Raw genomic sequence first — 16,894 nt, 5'->3', positions numbered from 1 at the left:
TCGGAAACCGGATTTCTTGGTTTGATCTTGCCAGTGACGGGAGAGGGGAGCACAGACTGGAAGAGCGGGGGCAAGGGGCAGAGGGAGATGGTGGTGGCTGTTTCTTCCATGCACTCCGCACGCGTTTAGTAACCACCCATTGGGTGCCACACGTGGGGGTGTGGCGTTTTCCAAAAAGGGCTTCTTAGTGACTTCGGCTCAAGCACCCTCCACGCGCCGCCGCCGCCCCGCTCTTGAGCCGTCCAGCTACCGCGTCCGACCCGGAGCTCCTCACCGGCTTCTGCGCGGCGCGCTGGGAGGAGCCGGGAGGAGCGCCTGCAGAGTGTGACCCGAGGGCGGCGCAGGGACGCCCTGACCGCCTGCCCGGCTGGCCGCCCGCCCCTCCGGGCCAGGGACTCAGCACCAATCGGAAGCGCGGAGGCCACCCTATGGCCGGCACTTAGGAACCGCTCCCCACTTTGTGGGCTCAGGGAGCGCTGGGCTCCCTCCACGCCCACGGATTCTTGAATTTAGCGGTTCTCCACTAGTCTGCAACCGGAGTCCCCTCCCCGCGTTGCTCCGCGGGTCCCGCCCCGGATGTCACAATGGTCATAAAGAGGAGCCTGGAGACTAATTCCAGCGGGGCTCGTTGGTCTAGGGGTATGATTCTCGCTTAGGGTGCGAGAGGTCCCGGGTTCAAATCCCGGACGAGCCCTCCCTTTTGTCTCCCGGATGCGGGTCAGAATTCTGGCCTAAGATCTGTGCGCTAGGGCGCGGAGCTCGACCCCAGGAAAGGTGACTTTGAAAAGGCCTCAGGCTGGCTGAGTGCCGCCCACCGCTGCTTTTTAAAATTTAATTGGGACCCAGTCGCCAGAGCCCTGTCTCCCGATACTACTTTGTCATTCGGAGTTCGAGGCACCGAGGTGGGAGAAAGAGGTTTACCTTCCTGTGCACTAAGAGCCCATTATTCTCCAAACCGACTCCTTTGGCGCGGCAGGCCTGGGCCCCCCAGCCCAGTCCGGGCTCAGGAGTCAAAGAGCTTGAGGAGAGGCCGTGGACTTCTGGCGTTTGCAGCCTGGCCCGCGGGGCCTCCAGACGGGAAGCCCAGCACTCCTCAACTGCGCATGGCCTTCTGGGGCTCTCCCCCCCACCCCACTGCCAGGGCCCTGACCCCCAGTGCCTGTCCCAGTGGGGTCCCCTCTGCCCTTTTCTGCGACTCCGGCTGTGTGTGGACTGGGGTCACCTTCGCGGGGCAAGAAGCAGACCGGGTCCGCCAACATGGGAAAGTTTGAAAATCTAAGCATTTGAAGAACAATAGTGGACATGTTGATCGAAGGCTCTGATCCCATGTAGTTATATCTCCACTCCTTGTCGCATCAGCCCAAACATCAAACAGATGTTAACACTTTAAAATTGTCTTAGAGAATCTCTCATACATGTTACTAAAGCCTAGCAAACCATGTTCAAGAGCTCTGCAAGGGGGGACATCTGTTCTGCAGAACCTTGAGGCTGTGATGCCTCCAGGCACAGAATTCCTATAAAACACTCCCTCAGTACCTGGGGCTGAGAAGAAAGTGGGATTCGGGGGGGGGGGGGATTAACTCCTCCAGCCTTTCCCCCTTTGTCAGGCCAAGGGCCCAGGGAAAGTCCTTCTGTGGAGTCACAAGTGCTTGCCAGCAAATGCCTTCAGCATGTGTGGAAAGAAGAGTGCCAAGGTGTGCCAAGAGCATCTGCCTCCTACAGGATCTGAAGGGTGGTTACACTGGAGAGAAGGAATCAGGAGAATGCAGCAGTGAGGAGGACCAAGGTGTTGGACAACTGTTAGTGGCATGGTCTTCCTTTTTGTTTAGGATGGTGAGTTTGAGAGTGTGCCATGAACAAAGTATCATGAATAATCCAGTTCTGGGTACTTGAGGACCAATTGGAGGGAAAAAAAAAAACCCTCAAGTAGAAGATTTAATTTAAGTGCTAAATTAATGAGTAGTATGGTAAGTCTTTGAGCCCCTGGCAGAAGTAGAAATTGTCTGTGGAGAAACGCACTTTTATTCTAGATCTCACAGAATTCCCTACATGAAGAAATTTACAAGGAAAATGGGCAACTCACAAAACAAACAAAAACAACAAGGAAATAAGGCACCATGAGCAATAACCAAGGAACAACAAACAATGGAAATAAAATTGCAAACATTTTAGATGCTAAGATTATTAGGTACAGACTATAATACAACTAGTCTTACTATGCATAAATAAATGAAGACTAAAATATCTTTGAGAACAGAATCTATGTAAAATGATCTAAAGATTATAAAAGATCTAAATTCTTCTAAAAATAAAAATATACAAAAATTGAAACAAAATTCAATAGATGTATATAACAGTTAAAATAAATGGAGAAACAGCAAACTAAGAATGGGTCAGAATAAATAATACAAAAATAAACAAAACTTGGGGCACCTGGGTGGCTCAGTTGGTTAAGCGACTGCCTTTGGTTCAGGTCATGATCCTGGAGCCACAGGATCAAGTCCCACATCGGGCTTCCTGCTCGGTGGGGAGTCTGCTTCTCCCTCTGACCCTACCCGCTCTCATGTGCTCTCTCTCTCTCTCATGCTCTCTCTCAAATAAGTAAAATCTTAAAAAAAAAACCAAAACCCTAAAATATCCCAATATGATTGCAAATTAAGCAACATACTTCTAAAAATTCCATGAGTTAAGGAAGAAATTACAATGGGATTTAGAAATACTTTGAAATAAATGATGATGAAAATACTGCATACCAAAACCTGTAAGATATAGCTAAAACCGTAGAGGGAAATTGATAGCCTTAGATGCATATAATAGAAAGATTGAAAACTAATGGCAAGAAGTTAGAAAAAGAACAGCAAAAATAAACCCAAAGAAGTTATAACAGGGAAAAAATAATAAGATATTAAAATAATGAAGTAGAAAACAAGCATACTATAGAGATTAATAACACGTCCTGAAGGCAAATCTTGGGGAAAGCTAGGGTTATTGATAAAACTCTGCAAATACTGATTAAGAAATAAAGGAAGAGACACTCAACGCAAAGTGGGAATGACTTCACAGTCATTGCATAATTAAATAATAAATGCATATGCTAAACACCTTTGTGAAAATTTAGAGAAATACATAATTTTTTAAAATTAAAAAACATGCCTTACTGGGATCAAAATGGAATAAAAATGTAAATGATCTTAAAACTAATAAAGAAAGTGAATCAATAGTCAAAAACTATCCTCCTGACTCAGATGGTTGCTGTGGAGCATGCTACCAAACGTTCAAGAAACAAAATTTTTATTTCACACAAAAGTTTTCACAGAATAGAACACGGAACCCCACAACACATTTTAGAAGGCCAGCACAACTCTGATATCAAAACTAAACACAGGGACCCCTGGGTGATTCAGTAGGTTTTGCATCTGACACTTGATCTCAGAGTTGTGAGTTCAAGCACCCTGTTGGGCTCTGTGCTGGGCATGGAGGCTACATTAAAAAACAACAACATAGACAATATGAAAAATAATTTTAAAACCACATAATCTACAATCTCACTCATGAAAATGGATGTAAAATCTTTAAATATTAGCAAACCAAATCTTATGACCTATAAGAATAATAATATACCACTTCCAAGTTGAGTTTATCTAGGGAGTGCAGTTGATTTGATGTTAGAAAATCTATTGCTTTCTGCAACAAATTCAGAGAAAAATATTCAATACAATCTAACTTCCATTCATGACTTTTAAAATGCTTAGTAAACCAGCAAAAGGAGATAATACCCATAACTTGCCAAAATTATCTACAAAATACTACAGTAAACTTCATCCTTGATAGTGAAACCTTGACATTTTCTTTGAGGTTGGAGATGCCACAAGGATGCTGATGCTCTCTCTTTCTATTGAACATTTTATCAGACGAATTGGGTTACTCATGCATTTTTTTTAAAGATTTTATTTATTTATTTGAGAGACAGAGAGAATGAGAGAGAAAGCACATGAGATGGGGGGAGGGTCAGAGGGAGAAGCAGACTCCCCGCCGAGCAGGGAGCCCGACGCGGGACTCGATCTCGGGACTCCAGGATCATGACCTGAGCCGAAGGCAGTCGCTTAACCAACTGAGCCACCCAGGCGCCCACTCATGCATTTTTTATGGGAATGGAAACGGTCCAGCCACTGTGGAAAACACTATGGCGGTTTCTTTAAAAACTGAACACGTAACTACCATGTGACCTAGCAATTGCACCTTTGGGTGTCTATCCCAGAAAAATGAAGACTTATGTTCACACAAAAACCTGTACTCTGATATTTATAGCTGTTACATATTTCTAACAGCCAAAACAAAAACAAAACAAAAACTGGAATTATCCAGATATCCGTCAAGGGGCCAATAGGTAAACTGGTACATCTTGCCCAAGGCCTTTTCCCCTGCGCCGCTGGCTCTCTCCCCGCCTGCACCTAGGTGCTGGGGCTGCTCTTCCTGCGTCTAACGCCAGGTGTGCCCCTGAGGGCACAGGGCCCAGGCCGGTTCCCCAGCTAGAGGCCATGGGAAGGTGAGGGAAGTCCTGGACAAGCAGCACTCTCGCTTCCCCTGTGGGACCCTACTGACCCGCCCCAGGTGCTCAGGTCCAATTCATTACTTAGCCAAGTTTCCAACACCTTCGGATCAGCCCACCATCTAGAAGAGCTATCAGGGGGTGCCCGGCTAGCTCAGTCGGTAGAGCATGAGACTCTTAATCTCAGGGTCGTGGGTTCGAGCCCCACGTTGGGCGGTTTGTTTTCTTGATTTGGCGCGCGAAACTCGTCAGGAGACGATTAGGAAGCAGTGTGGGTGCACCACAGGGTGGCGGCATTTCCACGCAAGGCGTCCCAGTGACCTAGAATCGAAAGACAGGCAACGCTGCCCCGGGGACCGGCGGCCCCTCGGTGGCTTTTGCCCCAGAGTGTGACCAGCGTGCTCGCGGTTGCGAGGGATGTCTGCGAAGTGACCCCCGTGGCGGCGTAGGGACGCATGGACCGTCTGCCTGGTTGGGGGCTCGTTGTTGCGTGAATGCTGGGGCCACCAGATTGGGGGACATGAGAGGGCTGCTCCCCACTCTGTGAGCTCCTTCCACGCCCACCCACTCCTGAGGTCAACCCTTCCCTGCGGGTCTGAAATCCGAATCTCCTTCCCGCGCCACTTCCTTGATTCCACCTGTCCCAACCCCTGGGTCGCCACGAAGTCATAAAGAAAGCAGGAAGAAGCCATTTCCATGGCTCGTTGGTCTAGGGGTATGATTCTCGCTTAGGGTGCGAGAGGTCCCGGGTTCAAATCCCGGACGAGCCCTAACACTTTTCGTACAAAAACGTCCTCTTAGAGATTGAGGAACTGTCGGCAGACCTCAGCCTTTGGGTGACGAAACGGGACAACGCAAGAGAAGATTAGAAGAAAATCTTTAAAAGCCCACAGCTGATTCGGGATGCTTTAAAAAATTTAAATTGGAGTCCTAGGCTCCAGAGGTGCAGGCATCCCGGGGCAGGGCGGGATTTGGGGGACCAACATTTTAGCTAAAAACAACGGAAAACGTTGGATATTCAAAACAAACAAGCACACTTAAGAGCGGCCGGAGGGGGGAAAGAAATTCCTGGCCACATTTAAACGAGGTGGAAAAGCAGAGGGGTGGTGGATCCCCAGGCGGAGGTCACACCCAGGGCATTTGCCAATTTCCGCAAACGGGCGAGACGAAGGCAGAGCCCAGGACCTATTCCTGAGTTCCCCCTTGAATCTGTGCCCCCGAAAGATGATATGCACAGAAATACACCCGTCCCACCCCCACGGGCCTCCAGCGGCTCTGAAAAGCATGTAGCTTCGGGCCTCTTCCTTCTCCCACCTTCTGCTAAAATGCAAATAATTTTAAATAAGAGGCGAGCAAGTACGGAGACCTCGTGCACCGGAAGGGCGAAGCCCCGCCCCCAACAAGGACCCCAGGTCTACAGCGTCCTAGTTTCTCTCACTGGCGGTCCCCTCCCGCCGAGGCGCGCTCCCCTGAAGTATCAGGGATGGCAGCTCCAGCCCCTTGCCTGCCGCTTCCTCTTCTGGGCCTGTGGTCAGATTGCCAGGACAAGCGGCACAAAGGACATTAGAAGACACGACAACTAATGCAAAGCGTGCTCTCTGATTCGGTTCTGGGTTTTTTTTTTTTCGTTTTTGCCATAAAGAACGTTATTGGAGGAAATTCGCATATGGACGGTAGGTTAGATAATCTTGTTGCACGAATGATAAACGATAAATTTGGAGTGTGGTGAGGGAGGCTCTGAGGTCTCGGGAATTCTTAGGGGGATGGGGAGAGAATCTTAAGAGGCTTCGGATTCTGATTGATTGACTGATTTTTTTTTTTTTTTTTTTTTTTTTTTTACCATTGGATAAATTACAAACCTCAGTGAATACAGTGAATTTCAAGGAAAATTGCAGGATTGTGTCCACGACACTTGAGCCTTCAGCTTCGGACAGCCCCAAGTGGAGGGGTTTGGTCTGGAGCTCTGTGCCGTCTCTCGCACCCGAGCCTAGAAGGCGAGGTCCAGGCTCTCCCCGTCTGGTGGACATTGGCGAAGCCCGGAGTTGTGGCGCCCAGTCCCGGGCCACGGCGCAGAGGGCTCTGACTTTGGCCTGCGGGTGAGCCTCAGAGGGTCTGGAGGGGTCGTCTCCCCACTGCACGCTATGTCGGTCCCGCACCATCTTCCTCCCAGCCCTGCGCTCTGCCGGGTCATTGATCAAGCTGGGCCCGGAGAGGACCGAACGCAGCCCAGGCCGGATGCACCATCGACTGATCCAACCGGAGTCCCCTATTGCTCTCTGAATCCATTCATCTGAAGGAGAATCCAGTGCACTTCTGAGCGTGGGACTCCTTCTGGAGGAAACGGAAGAGCCAGACTCCGCGAAGTCTGCGCGGGAGGAGCCGCAGGAACGCAGACAGAGGAGGGGGCGTTTGTTTCGTTCACAGCTGTTCCTGAAGGCTTTTGAATGCACGCTGGAACGCCACAGAAACTCAGCCTGGTTCTGAGGAATTACCCACACCAATCTCTGGAACTCCTAGCCAGTAAGCAAACGGTTTGGTAGCTGCCCCAGTGGCCTAATGGATAAGGCACTGGCCTCCTAAACCACGGGTTGTGGGTTCGAGTCCTACTTGGGGTAATAGGACAGGACAGCCTAACCTTTAGGTCTGTGACGGGTGTTTTAGATTAGGTTACAAGAAGAAATACAGCCTAAGGGAGGGGAAAACCTGCGGAACTACCGAGAGATTTGCACCATTCTTAAAGTAAGAGCGAGAGCAAACTACAGCCTGAGGGGAAAACCTGTGGAACTCTCAAAGGAGTTTGCACCATCTTTGAGGTAAGATTGAGAGGTTAACTTGTCTTCTATCCAATCACAAGGGAAAGAGCACACTTGTGTAAATCTGTCTTAGTACTGATGCCTGTGCAAGATTAATTGGCTAAGTAACATATTCATGTTGTTCAACCTCAAAAAGAACCTTGGTCTGTTGATCTGAAACATCCCACTATGAGAGGCATGGGATCCTTTTTTCTAAAACAGTAACTCCCAAACCCCAGTTGTTTTTGCACGAGTGCCCAGAAAAGAAATGAGTGTAAAAGGCTGTGAACTTTCAGAGCCACACAAGCAAGGGGAAAAAAAAGAGACTAGCAAAATGCAAAGTATGCAGCTCAAGAGGTAAACAGAAAATGTGGAGAGCAGAGGTTGCACCTGTGAGAGGTCAATGTCAGAACTGAATGGGCATCTGGAGAGAATAGAGGTGACCCGGGCCAACGGTAATGTTGACTTGATCTGGGTGAAGATTGTGGGTGATTTTCTGCCTGGAGTTCTGTTGTTTCAACTGAGTTACTTCTGTGACTTTTTATAGTTCCTCCAGGGCCTTGTTAAGAATCCTGGTGTCAGGCTGGGATTTTGGTGTCTAGCAAATGCTGTCTTTGGCGTATAACCCAGCACTCTGGTGACCTGAAGGTCCTGTGCCCTCGGAAATGCCATGCCAGGCTTGCGTTCTTGCTCAGGTGCGTGGCGTCTGCAATCAAATCTCAGAGCAGCCACCTCCAATGCTTTTTTTTTTTTTTTTTTAAATAACTAAAGCGAGCAGGACTAGTATCAAAACAGGGGAGAGAGGGTCAATCAAACAGGAGAAGATGCCTAACACATTTCTTGTTCAGGTTAAATGTTGGTGTGCTCTGTTAAGCTGCAGGCATCGAGCCTGGTGAGGAAGAAAACAAAAATGAAAAGCAGCAGCGTCCCCTGGTCCGGAATCCAACTCCCTTTCTTCTTCTGTTTTAAAAAATCCATTTTGTTAACTGCTGTATTGCCAGTAGATACTTAGAGTTGGTGTTCAATGAGTGAATGAATGACTCTGTGAGGCCAGTGGCTTTGGGTATCTTGGGGCGCCTTTGGGACCTAGAGCTTATGGGAAGACAGAAGTTCCGAGCTAAGGGGTGCGTTCCTGCAGGTGGGTTTTGTTGTTGAGCCCCTGCCTCAGGATCCCGGCCAGCAGAGTCCCTGAGCCATCTGCTGACTAGGAGACCTGGGCCAAATCCTGCTCCGCTGTGTGCGCTTCTTCAGCCAACAGTCCTGGTGCCCCAGCTCTATCCTGGTGGTCATGCCAACGGTATTTACACTCTTCTCTGAGTAGATATGGCAGAGTCATGTGGCCAGCTAGCTCAGTCAGTAGAGCATGAGACTGTTAATCCCAGAGTCTTGGGTTCAAGTCCCATGGTGGGCATAGGCATCCCTTTCTGCTTGTGCACTAGGCAGCAGAAGGGTGGGAAAGCTGACTTTCTTTAAATCCATGCCCAGTAGATGTCCTTGAATGAAACTTAAGTTAGCAAGACTCACAAAGATGATGTGCACAGTACTATATCAGCTTAATTAGATGTATTCTATTCTTAATCTTGGCACTTTTGACATTGTGAACCAGATCATTCCCTGTTGTACAGGGCCATCCTGTGCACTCTGGAATGTTTAACAGCATCCTTGGCCTTTACCTTCTAGATGCCAGTAGTTTCCCCATAGTTGTGACAACTAAAAGTGTCTCATAGTTGCGAGCCACTGGTCTAGAGAATCAAGCCCATAAATATTGGTGCAAACAGTTCTCATCTGAGATCTGACAGGAGAGCTAGCTTGGCACAGGGCCAGGTGGCAGGGCAGGGTGGCCTGCCATGGCCAACCTAGAAGGCAGCTTGGTGGGGTCCGGAAATGGGCTATGTTCAGAGGGCTGAACAGATAACTTAATATATTGAGGCTAATGGGAACCAGTTTTCTCACTGGTGGAACTGGAAAAAGAGAAGGCTTCAATACATCCTATGGTGTTGCATTGCAATTGGAGGTATTAGTGATGCTATTTGATAACTTGGTAAAGGTTGTGTCACTGGGAAAGAGTTCGTGGCAGTGACCTAATAAAAGCGATTCTTATAATGGTATATTTCCCTTCTTTGAAATTAGCAAGTAACCTGTAAAGTGATATAATTTGATACTATGTGAATATCCTGTTCCCCAACAACTTATTACATATTATTATTTTTTAAATATTTTATTTATTTATTTGAGAGACAGAATGAGATAGAGAGAGTACATGAGAGGGGGGAGGGTCAGAGGGAGAAGCAAACTCCCCGCTCAGCAGGGAGCCCGATGCGGGACTCGATCCCAGGACTCCAGGATCACGACCTGAGCCGAAGGCAGTCGCTTAACCAACTGAGCCACCCAGGCACCCTTATTACATATTATTTTAACATTCCTTCATAATCATTGTCTCAAACATTTATTTCACTGGGAGTTAAAGAATGAAGATTTCCTATTTCTATCATTTTTCTCTATTTTTTAATTTGAATCCAATTAGCCAACATATAGTACATCATTAGTTTCAGATGTTGTGTTCAGTAATTTATCAGTTGTGTATAACACCCAGTGCTCATCACATCGTGTGCCCTCCTTAATGCCCATCACCCAGTTACCCCACTTCCCCCACTCACCTCCCCTCCAGCAACCCTCAAGTTTTTTTCCTATAGTTAAGAGCCTCTCATGGTTTTTCTCCCTCTCTGATGACTTCGCATTCAGTTTTCCCTCCTTTCCCCTATGATCCTCTGTGCTGTTTCTTATATTCCACATGTGAGTGAAACCATATGATAATTGTCTTTCTCTGAGTGACTTATTTCAGTCAGCATACTACCCTCCAGTTCCATCCACATTGATGTAAATGGTAAGTATTCATCCTTTCTGATGGCTGAGTAATATTCTCTCGTATATATGGACGACATCTTCTTTATCCATTCATCTGTTGATAGACATCTCAGCTCTTTCCACGGTTTGGCTATTGTGAACATTGCTGCTATGAACATTGGGGTGCGTGTGCCCCTTTGAATCACTACATCTGGGGTGCCTGAGTGGCTCAGTTGGTTAAGTGACTGCCTTCGGCTCAGGTCATGATCCTGGAGTCCCGGGATCAAATCCCACATCAGACTCCCTGCTCAGCAGGGAGTCTGCTTCTCCCTCAGACCCTCCCCCCTCTCATGCTCTCTATCTCATTCTCTCTCTCAAATAAATAAATAAAAAAAAAATCTTTGAATCACTACATCTGTATCTTTGGGGTAAATACCTAGGAGTGCAATTGCTGTGTTGTAGGGCAGTTCTATTTTTAGCTTCTTGAGGAAACTCCATACTGTTTTCCAGAGTGGCTGCACCAGCTTGCATTCCCACCAACAGTGTAAAATGTTCCCCTTTCTCCGCATCCTTGCCAACATCTGTTATTTCCTGTCTTGTTAATTTTAGCCATTCTGACTGGTATAAGGTGGTATCTCATTATGGTTTTGATTTGTATTTCTCTGATGACAAGTGACATGGAGCATTTTTTCATGTGTCTGGTGGCCATTTGTATGTTTTCTTTGAAGAAATGTCTGTTCATGTCTTCTGCCCGTTTCTTGACTGGATTATTTGTTTTTTGGGTGTTGAGTTCTTTGTAGATCTTGGATACTATCCCTTTATTTGATATGTCATTTGCAAATATCTTCTCCGATTCTGTAGGTTGCCTTTTAGTTTTGTTGACTGCTTCCTTTGCTGTGCAGTTTTTTTTATATTTTAAAAAAAGGCTTTATTTATTTATTTGATGCAGAGAGAGAGAGAGAGAGAGAGAGAGAGAGACAGCACACAAGCTCAGGGAGAGGCAGACTCCCTGCTGAGGTTTAAGGTGCCTATAAAGCTTTTGATCTTATGCACTGTAAAGTTTACTTTCCTGAGTTGATAATATTAAAGGTTTACTCATAAAAACCATACACTTCGATCAGAAGTGGCAGTTGAATCACTAAAAAAAAATGCCTTCTGTAAACCAGAGTGCTACTCTAACTGATCTTCCACTTTGGGTTATTTATGGACAATGTATTCTTCATGCTGATTATGATGTCTTTTTTTTTAAGATTTTTTTATTATTGTTTGTTTATTTGACAGAGAGAGAGACAGCGAAAGAGGGAACACAAGCAGGGGGAGTGGGAGAGGGAGAAGCAGGCTTCCCGCTGAGAAGGGAGCCTGATGCGGGGCTCCATCCCAGGACCCCGGGATCATGACCCGAGCCAAAGGCAGACACTTAACGACTGAGCCACTCAGGCGCCCCTGATTATGATGTCTTAATAAATATTCACCTACTCCTAGTAACTCAGTGTAAGAACTTCGGGGTCATAATGAATCCTCATGTATCCATCAGACACATGTTATCAGATGTCAAGTTCTGTACATTCTATCTCCGAAAACAGGCCAAAAACACCTCACAATGTTAATTATCAAGAATCTGTGGAAGAGGGGAAAAATAGTCACTGGATTACTAAAGACATTGTTTGCAAGTGATAGAAAACTAACTCCTATCGGCTTAAGGAGAAGCAGAATCTATTGGTGGATGTAATTGCAAAGTCCAAAGTTCTTGCAAGTTTCAAGCAGGGCTAGATGAAGGGACCCAAATAATGACATCCGGACCTGTACTTCTTATCTATTTTGTTTGTTTCTGTTTGACTTCATTCTACAGACTGCCTCTCTCCATGTAGCCGACAAGATGGCCACCAGTAGCTCCAAACTCACATCCTCCTAGACTAGCAATCATTGGGCACAGAGAATTTCTCTCTACCAGTGTTTTATCTTTAAACTTTTAAAAAAGATTTATTCCCTTTTTGGTGTAGGCACTGTGGGATGATACAGAGTACAGAGATTTGGAATGAGGCTTTGTAATTTTTTAAGTAACCCCTATCCCTGACATGGGGCTCAAATTCAGGACCCCAAGATCAAGAGTCACATGCTTTATTGCCTGAGCCAGCCAAGTGCCTCTTCCAGTGTTTACTTATTAATTCCAGGCAAGGCTGTGATCATTCCTTCTTGGATCCATGCCCAAATCTGAACCAACCACTCTGGATGGGAGAGTGGGGTGTTCTGGTCATCCTAGGTCATAAACCCAATGCATTCCATGTGAGAATCCAGTGATGTACATTATCATCAGGACTAAATGGAGGAGGGGAGGAGTTTCCCAAACAGATCCAAAGAATGGGAATGGGAAAGAATGTCCTTGATCAAAAAATCTGGTTACTATGATCCACTAGTTGTTCCATCAGCTGAGTTGAACAAAGGATTGGAGAAGGAACACTTAAGACAAAAGGATAAATTAGTAAGCTGTTTTAAAAGTTAAGATGAGGGGACGCCTGGGTGGTTCAGTCAGTTAAGCGTCTGCCTTCGGCTCAGGTCATGATCCCAGGGTCCTGGGATTGAGCCCCACATTGAGCCCCACATCGAACCCCACATCAAGCCCCACATTGGGCTCCCTGTTCAGCTGGAAGCCTGCTTCTCCCTCTCCCACTCCCCCTGCTTGTGTTCCCTCTCTCGCTGTGTCTCTCTCTGTCAAATTAAAAAAAAAAATCTTAAAAAAAAAAATAAAGCCAGATCTTGCCTTCAGTACTATGGAGTGGTAACTATTGGACTCAGAAATTCTACATTCCTTATTGGCATCCATGTCATACTAATTTATAAATGGACTCACCAATGGTTCCTATTCTACCTCATTTACCCCCAAATTCAAATATAGAATAAAAAACTTGTCAACTGGCCCCTTATAAAAATGACTATTGCCATATGAAGATAAACACAAGGCACTATTTCCAAACGACATTTATCCAGAACATAGATGATTGAGCAGAGAGTGAAGGATATAAATATCAATATCTTTAGCTTCCACATAGTGGACATGGTCTAAGCCCAGTGCATTGATGAGATTAGGGGTCATGAGATGTTTAACATATATTACCTGATTTAATCTGCACATCTGTACAAGATGAACATTATTTTGTGATTCTGTGAAGGTTGATAGATTTCTCAAGGTCATACAACTGGTAATGTTGGATCTGGGATTTAAGTGCACATCTGTGTGAACCCAAAGGCTATTCTCTTAATTCATATACAGCATCATGTATATTTCCTAACAAAGAAAGCAACTCAGCTTGGGTGGGGGATAAAATATAGGATTGTGAGTTTTCTCTAGCAGAAAAATTATCGCTAATGATTTCCCCCAAGATTGCTTCATTTCCAATGTTGCCAAGCTCTAAAGCAGCAATATGATGGCAGGACTTTATTATCAATGTTGGATCCAAAAGAGCCCAAGGAGGAGAAGGGACAATTACTTGCTCTTTGTCTCTAATGAGGCTCTTAGGGAATATGGCCCTAGTGGCCATGGAGGCTCTTGTAAAGAGCTGGTCCTCTGATTCCCCCAAACATCCTTTCTGCACCAAGGGTTGAGTCTGTGTACTCCAACCCTTATTCAAGCAAACTTAGCCTGAAAACACCAGTGACAAGTCCCTTTTCCTCAAACCAATGCTCTCTGGCCAGGTCTGGAAAAGTGAAGCAAGCTTGGGACTTCTGGTGACTGTGATGACTGCCATTCTTTCTGGGGTAAGAGTCAGATCAGTGGGACTTTATCAATAACTGATTGTTAAGGTGCAAACCTTTTGTGGGGACACTCCTCACTGCATCTTTCTTTAAAGTGGAGCCAAAGAAACAGTTCTGAGATCATCAGCCATCCCTTGCAATCACCTAGTCATGACCATACATATGTCTTGTATGTTTATGAGACCTGAACTATGGAGAGAACCAATTGGCCAAGTTTCTGTCCATAACTCTGGGTCATTTCCATTTCCATTTTACAGGTTAGATTGAGGGAGCTCAGTGGACATAACCAAGAAGGGCTGGCTCAGAGCTCTGTAAAGTGCTCAGAAAATGTGAGCCCAGGAAGCAGCGGCAGCAATATTATCATATTGATTGATCACTGATATCATCCTCAGAGCAAACATGTTAGGAATGTGTAATATGTCCAGATTAGAGATAATGGAACTGAAAAATGTCCTCTAAGGCAACACCACTAATGATAATAATGACATCAATATCCATATATTAGGATATATGCTTACTATATGTCAGTCTCTTTGGTAACCATTTACATATGTTCTCCAGTACTCATCATAAATATTAACATGTCTATTAATATTCTTATATCTATAGTGATTTATGACACTATTTGAAGATACAAGGTCATGATAGAAAGTTCAAACATAAAAAGAATTTATGGATACAACCATTGTCACAGTCTTTCAATGTCCTTCCAGAGGCACTGCCCTCATTTTGCTAATGAAAAAATGGTGGCACCGAAAAGACCATCACTGGCCAAACACACAGGGAGCAAGGTTCTAATGCCTCACTGACGTCACACAGCCTTTCTCCTTGCAGTCTTCTTAGTTGCTCCACTTTAACCATCACTTTCCAGGCTTTTGAATTTTTCCTGCTTTATCTGCCTCTGGACTCAGGCTTCCAGCCCCATGAGAGGGTCAAACCAGTCCCGTGTCTCTGAGTTCCTCCTCTCTGGGCTCTCCAGGCAGCCCCAGCAGCAGCAGCCCTTCTTTGTACTCTTCCTGAGCATGTACCTGACCACGGTCCTGGGAAACCTGCTCATCCTCCTGGCCATTGGTGTGGACTCCCGCCTGCACATCCCCATGTACTTCTTCCTCAGCAACCTGTCCTTTGTGGACATCTGCTTCTCCTCCACCACTGTCCCCAAGATGCTGGCCAACTATATACTCGGGACTCAGACCATCTCCTTTTCTGGGTGTCTCACACAGACGTATTTTCTCTTTGAGCTTGCCGACATGGACAATTTCCTCCTGGCTGTGATGGCCTGTGACCGCTCTGTTGCCATATGCCACCCCTTACACTCCTCAACAAAGGTGACCCACCAGCTCTGTGCCCTGCTGGTTGCTGGGTCATGGGTCATTGCCAGCCTGAATGCTCTTTTGCATACCCTGCTGATGGCTCGACTCTCGTTCTGTGCAGACAGTGCCATCCCCCACTTCTTCTGTGATGTGACGCCCCTCCTGAAACTCTCCTGCTCCAACACGCACCTCAATGAGGTGATGATTCTGAGGGTTCTCTGACCATGATCACTCCATTTATTTGCATCCTGGCTTCATATGTCCGTATTACCTGTGCCGTCCCGAGAGTCCCATCCACAAAGGGAAAATGGAAAGCCGCCTCCACCTGTGGCTCCCACCTGGCCGTGGTTTCTCTCTTCTGTGGCACCATCGTTGCTGTGCATTTCAACCCTTTATCCTCGCACTTGGCTGAGACAGATAGCAGCTGCTGTGATGTTCACAGTGGTGACCCCCATGCTGAACCCCTTCATCTACAGCCTGAGGAACAGGGACTTGAAAGAGGCCCTAGAAAAAGTGATGGGCAAGAAGACATGCTCTTAGTGATGAAAGTATAATGGATCTATTTTCCCAGGCATATTAATCTTTGGCAACTCACTGAAATGTAGCTATCAAAGTGTTTGCAAGGAACTTAGAATAAATACTCTCAATAGACAGTTATGAATGAACTTAGTCTTAAGTACAACTCTGCTCCTTTAAATAGGTAATTTTATTTGTTTCTAATTACTGTATTTAAACCTTCTTTGCATAAAGGTCAGGTTTTTCCTTTCTAGGTGATCGCTCTAAAAATTTACACGTAACCAAATTTGTTTCCACTTCCTTTTTGGAAATGCTCTCAGAATTTAAGACAGTATTTTTCAATACTGGTTACATGACAGTATCACCTGGGGAGTTTTGACACCATATATATGGTTGCTGGACCAAGCTTTGACCAATTAAAGCAGAATTTCTGGAGTGGGATCCAGGCATTGGCATTTTTTCCCCTTGAAGTTCCCCAAGGGGTTCTAATGTAATTTCTGAGTTGACAATCATGCTGCTTTGGATGTACTTTATGATTGCTCATTATGAAGAGTGAGCCCAGAAACCCTAAGAGGAAATCTGATGTCTAATGAGAGTAATAACAATAGAGGTGAAAAAATTACTGAAGTTTTCTGTGGGCTCAAGTGTTCCTGTGCTGAGAGGGCTGCTGGTCTTTTGGCTGAACTCACATTCCTGAGCCTCACTTAGGATCCAAAGAATACTTCATAATTTTTAGTGCTCCTATTAGTCTGTTTAGGCTGCTCTAACAAAAACACCATACACTTTGTAGCTGAGACAACAAACATTTATTTCTCACAGTTCTGGAGGCTGGAGGTCCAAGATCAAGGTGTCAGCAGATTCAGTGTCAGATGAGAGCCTGCTTCTTGGTTCTTCTTTCTGTGTCCTCAGATGGTAGAAGGGGTGAGGAAGCTCTCTGGGGTCTATTTTATGAAGACACTAATCCCTTCAGGAGGGGTCCCCCACTCATGACTTAGTCACCTCCCAAAGGTCCCACCTCCAAATACTACACATTGGGGGTTAGGTTTCAACATTTTAATATTTTGGAGGGGCACACAAATCGTCTGTGGCAGTGTCTCATCCTCCAATTTGAGTGCCTTGCTTTATGGGGG

The 16,894-nt window shown here is 45.9% G+C and overlaps 1 protein-coding gene and 3 non-coding genes across 4 annotated transcripts; all 4 read left to right on the top strand.

The window, feature by feature from the left end:
• The first annotated feature begins 622 nt into the window (after positions 1-622).
• On the top strand, positions 623-694 carry TRNAP-AGG (transfer RNA proline (anticodon AGG)). The gene has a single exon. It is a non-coding gene; the product is annotated as a tRNA-Pro (tRNA).
• A 3,998-nt stretch (positions 695-4,692) lies between these two features.
• TRNAK-CUU (transfer RNA lysine (anticodon CUU)) lies at positions 4,693-4,765 on the top strand. Its single transcript has one exon. It is a non-coding gene; the product is annotated as a tRNA-Lys (tRNA).
• Positions 4,766-5,247: 482 nt separating this feature from the next.
• Positions 5,248-5,319, top strand: TRNAP-AGG (transfer RNA proline (anticodon AGG)). Its single transcript has one exon. It is a non-coding gene; the product is annotated as a tRNA-Pro (tRNA).
• A 9,404-nt stretch (positions 5,320-14,723) lies between these two features.
• On the top strand, positions 14,724-16,838 carry LOC112828319 (olfactory receptor 1F1). Its single transcript, XM_073900281.1, is given in 3 exon segments — positions 14,724-15,450; positions 15,453-15,669; positions 15,671-16,838. Coding segments are annotated over 3 exon segments (927 nt in total). The 5' UTR covers positions 14,724-14,858; the 3' UTR covers positions 15,789-16,838.
• Positions 16,839-16,894: the final 56 nt, after the last annotated feature.

This window comes from Callorhinus ursinus, unplaced genomic scaffold (assembly GCF_003265705.2).
Source record: "Callorhinus ursinus isolate GAN/ISIS: 27379988/994484 unplaced genomic scaffold, GSC_fseal_2.0 scaffold13, whole genome shotgun sequence".
Lineage (NCBI taxonomy): Eukaryota > Metazoa > Chordata > Mammalia > Carnivora > Otariidae > Callorhinus > Callorhinus ursinus.
This window is presented reverse-complemented; position numbering and strand designations above follow the sequence as displayed.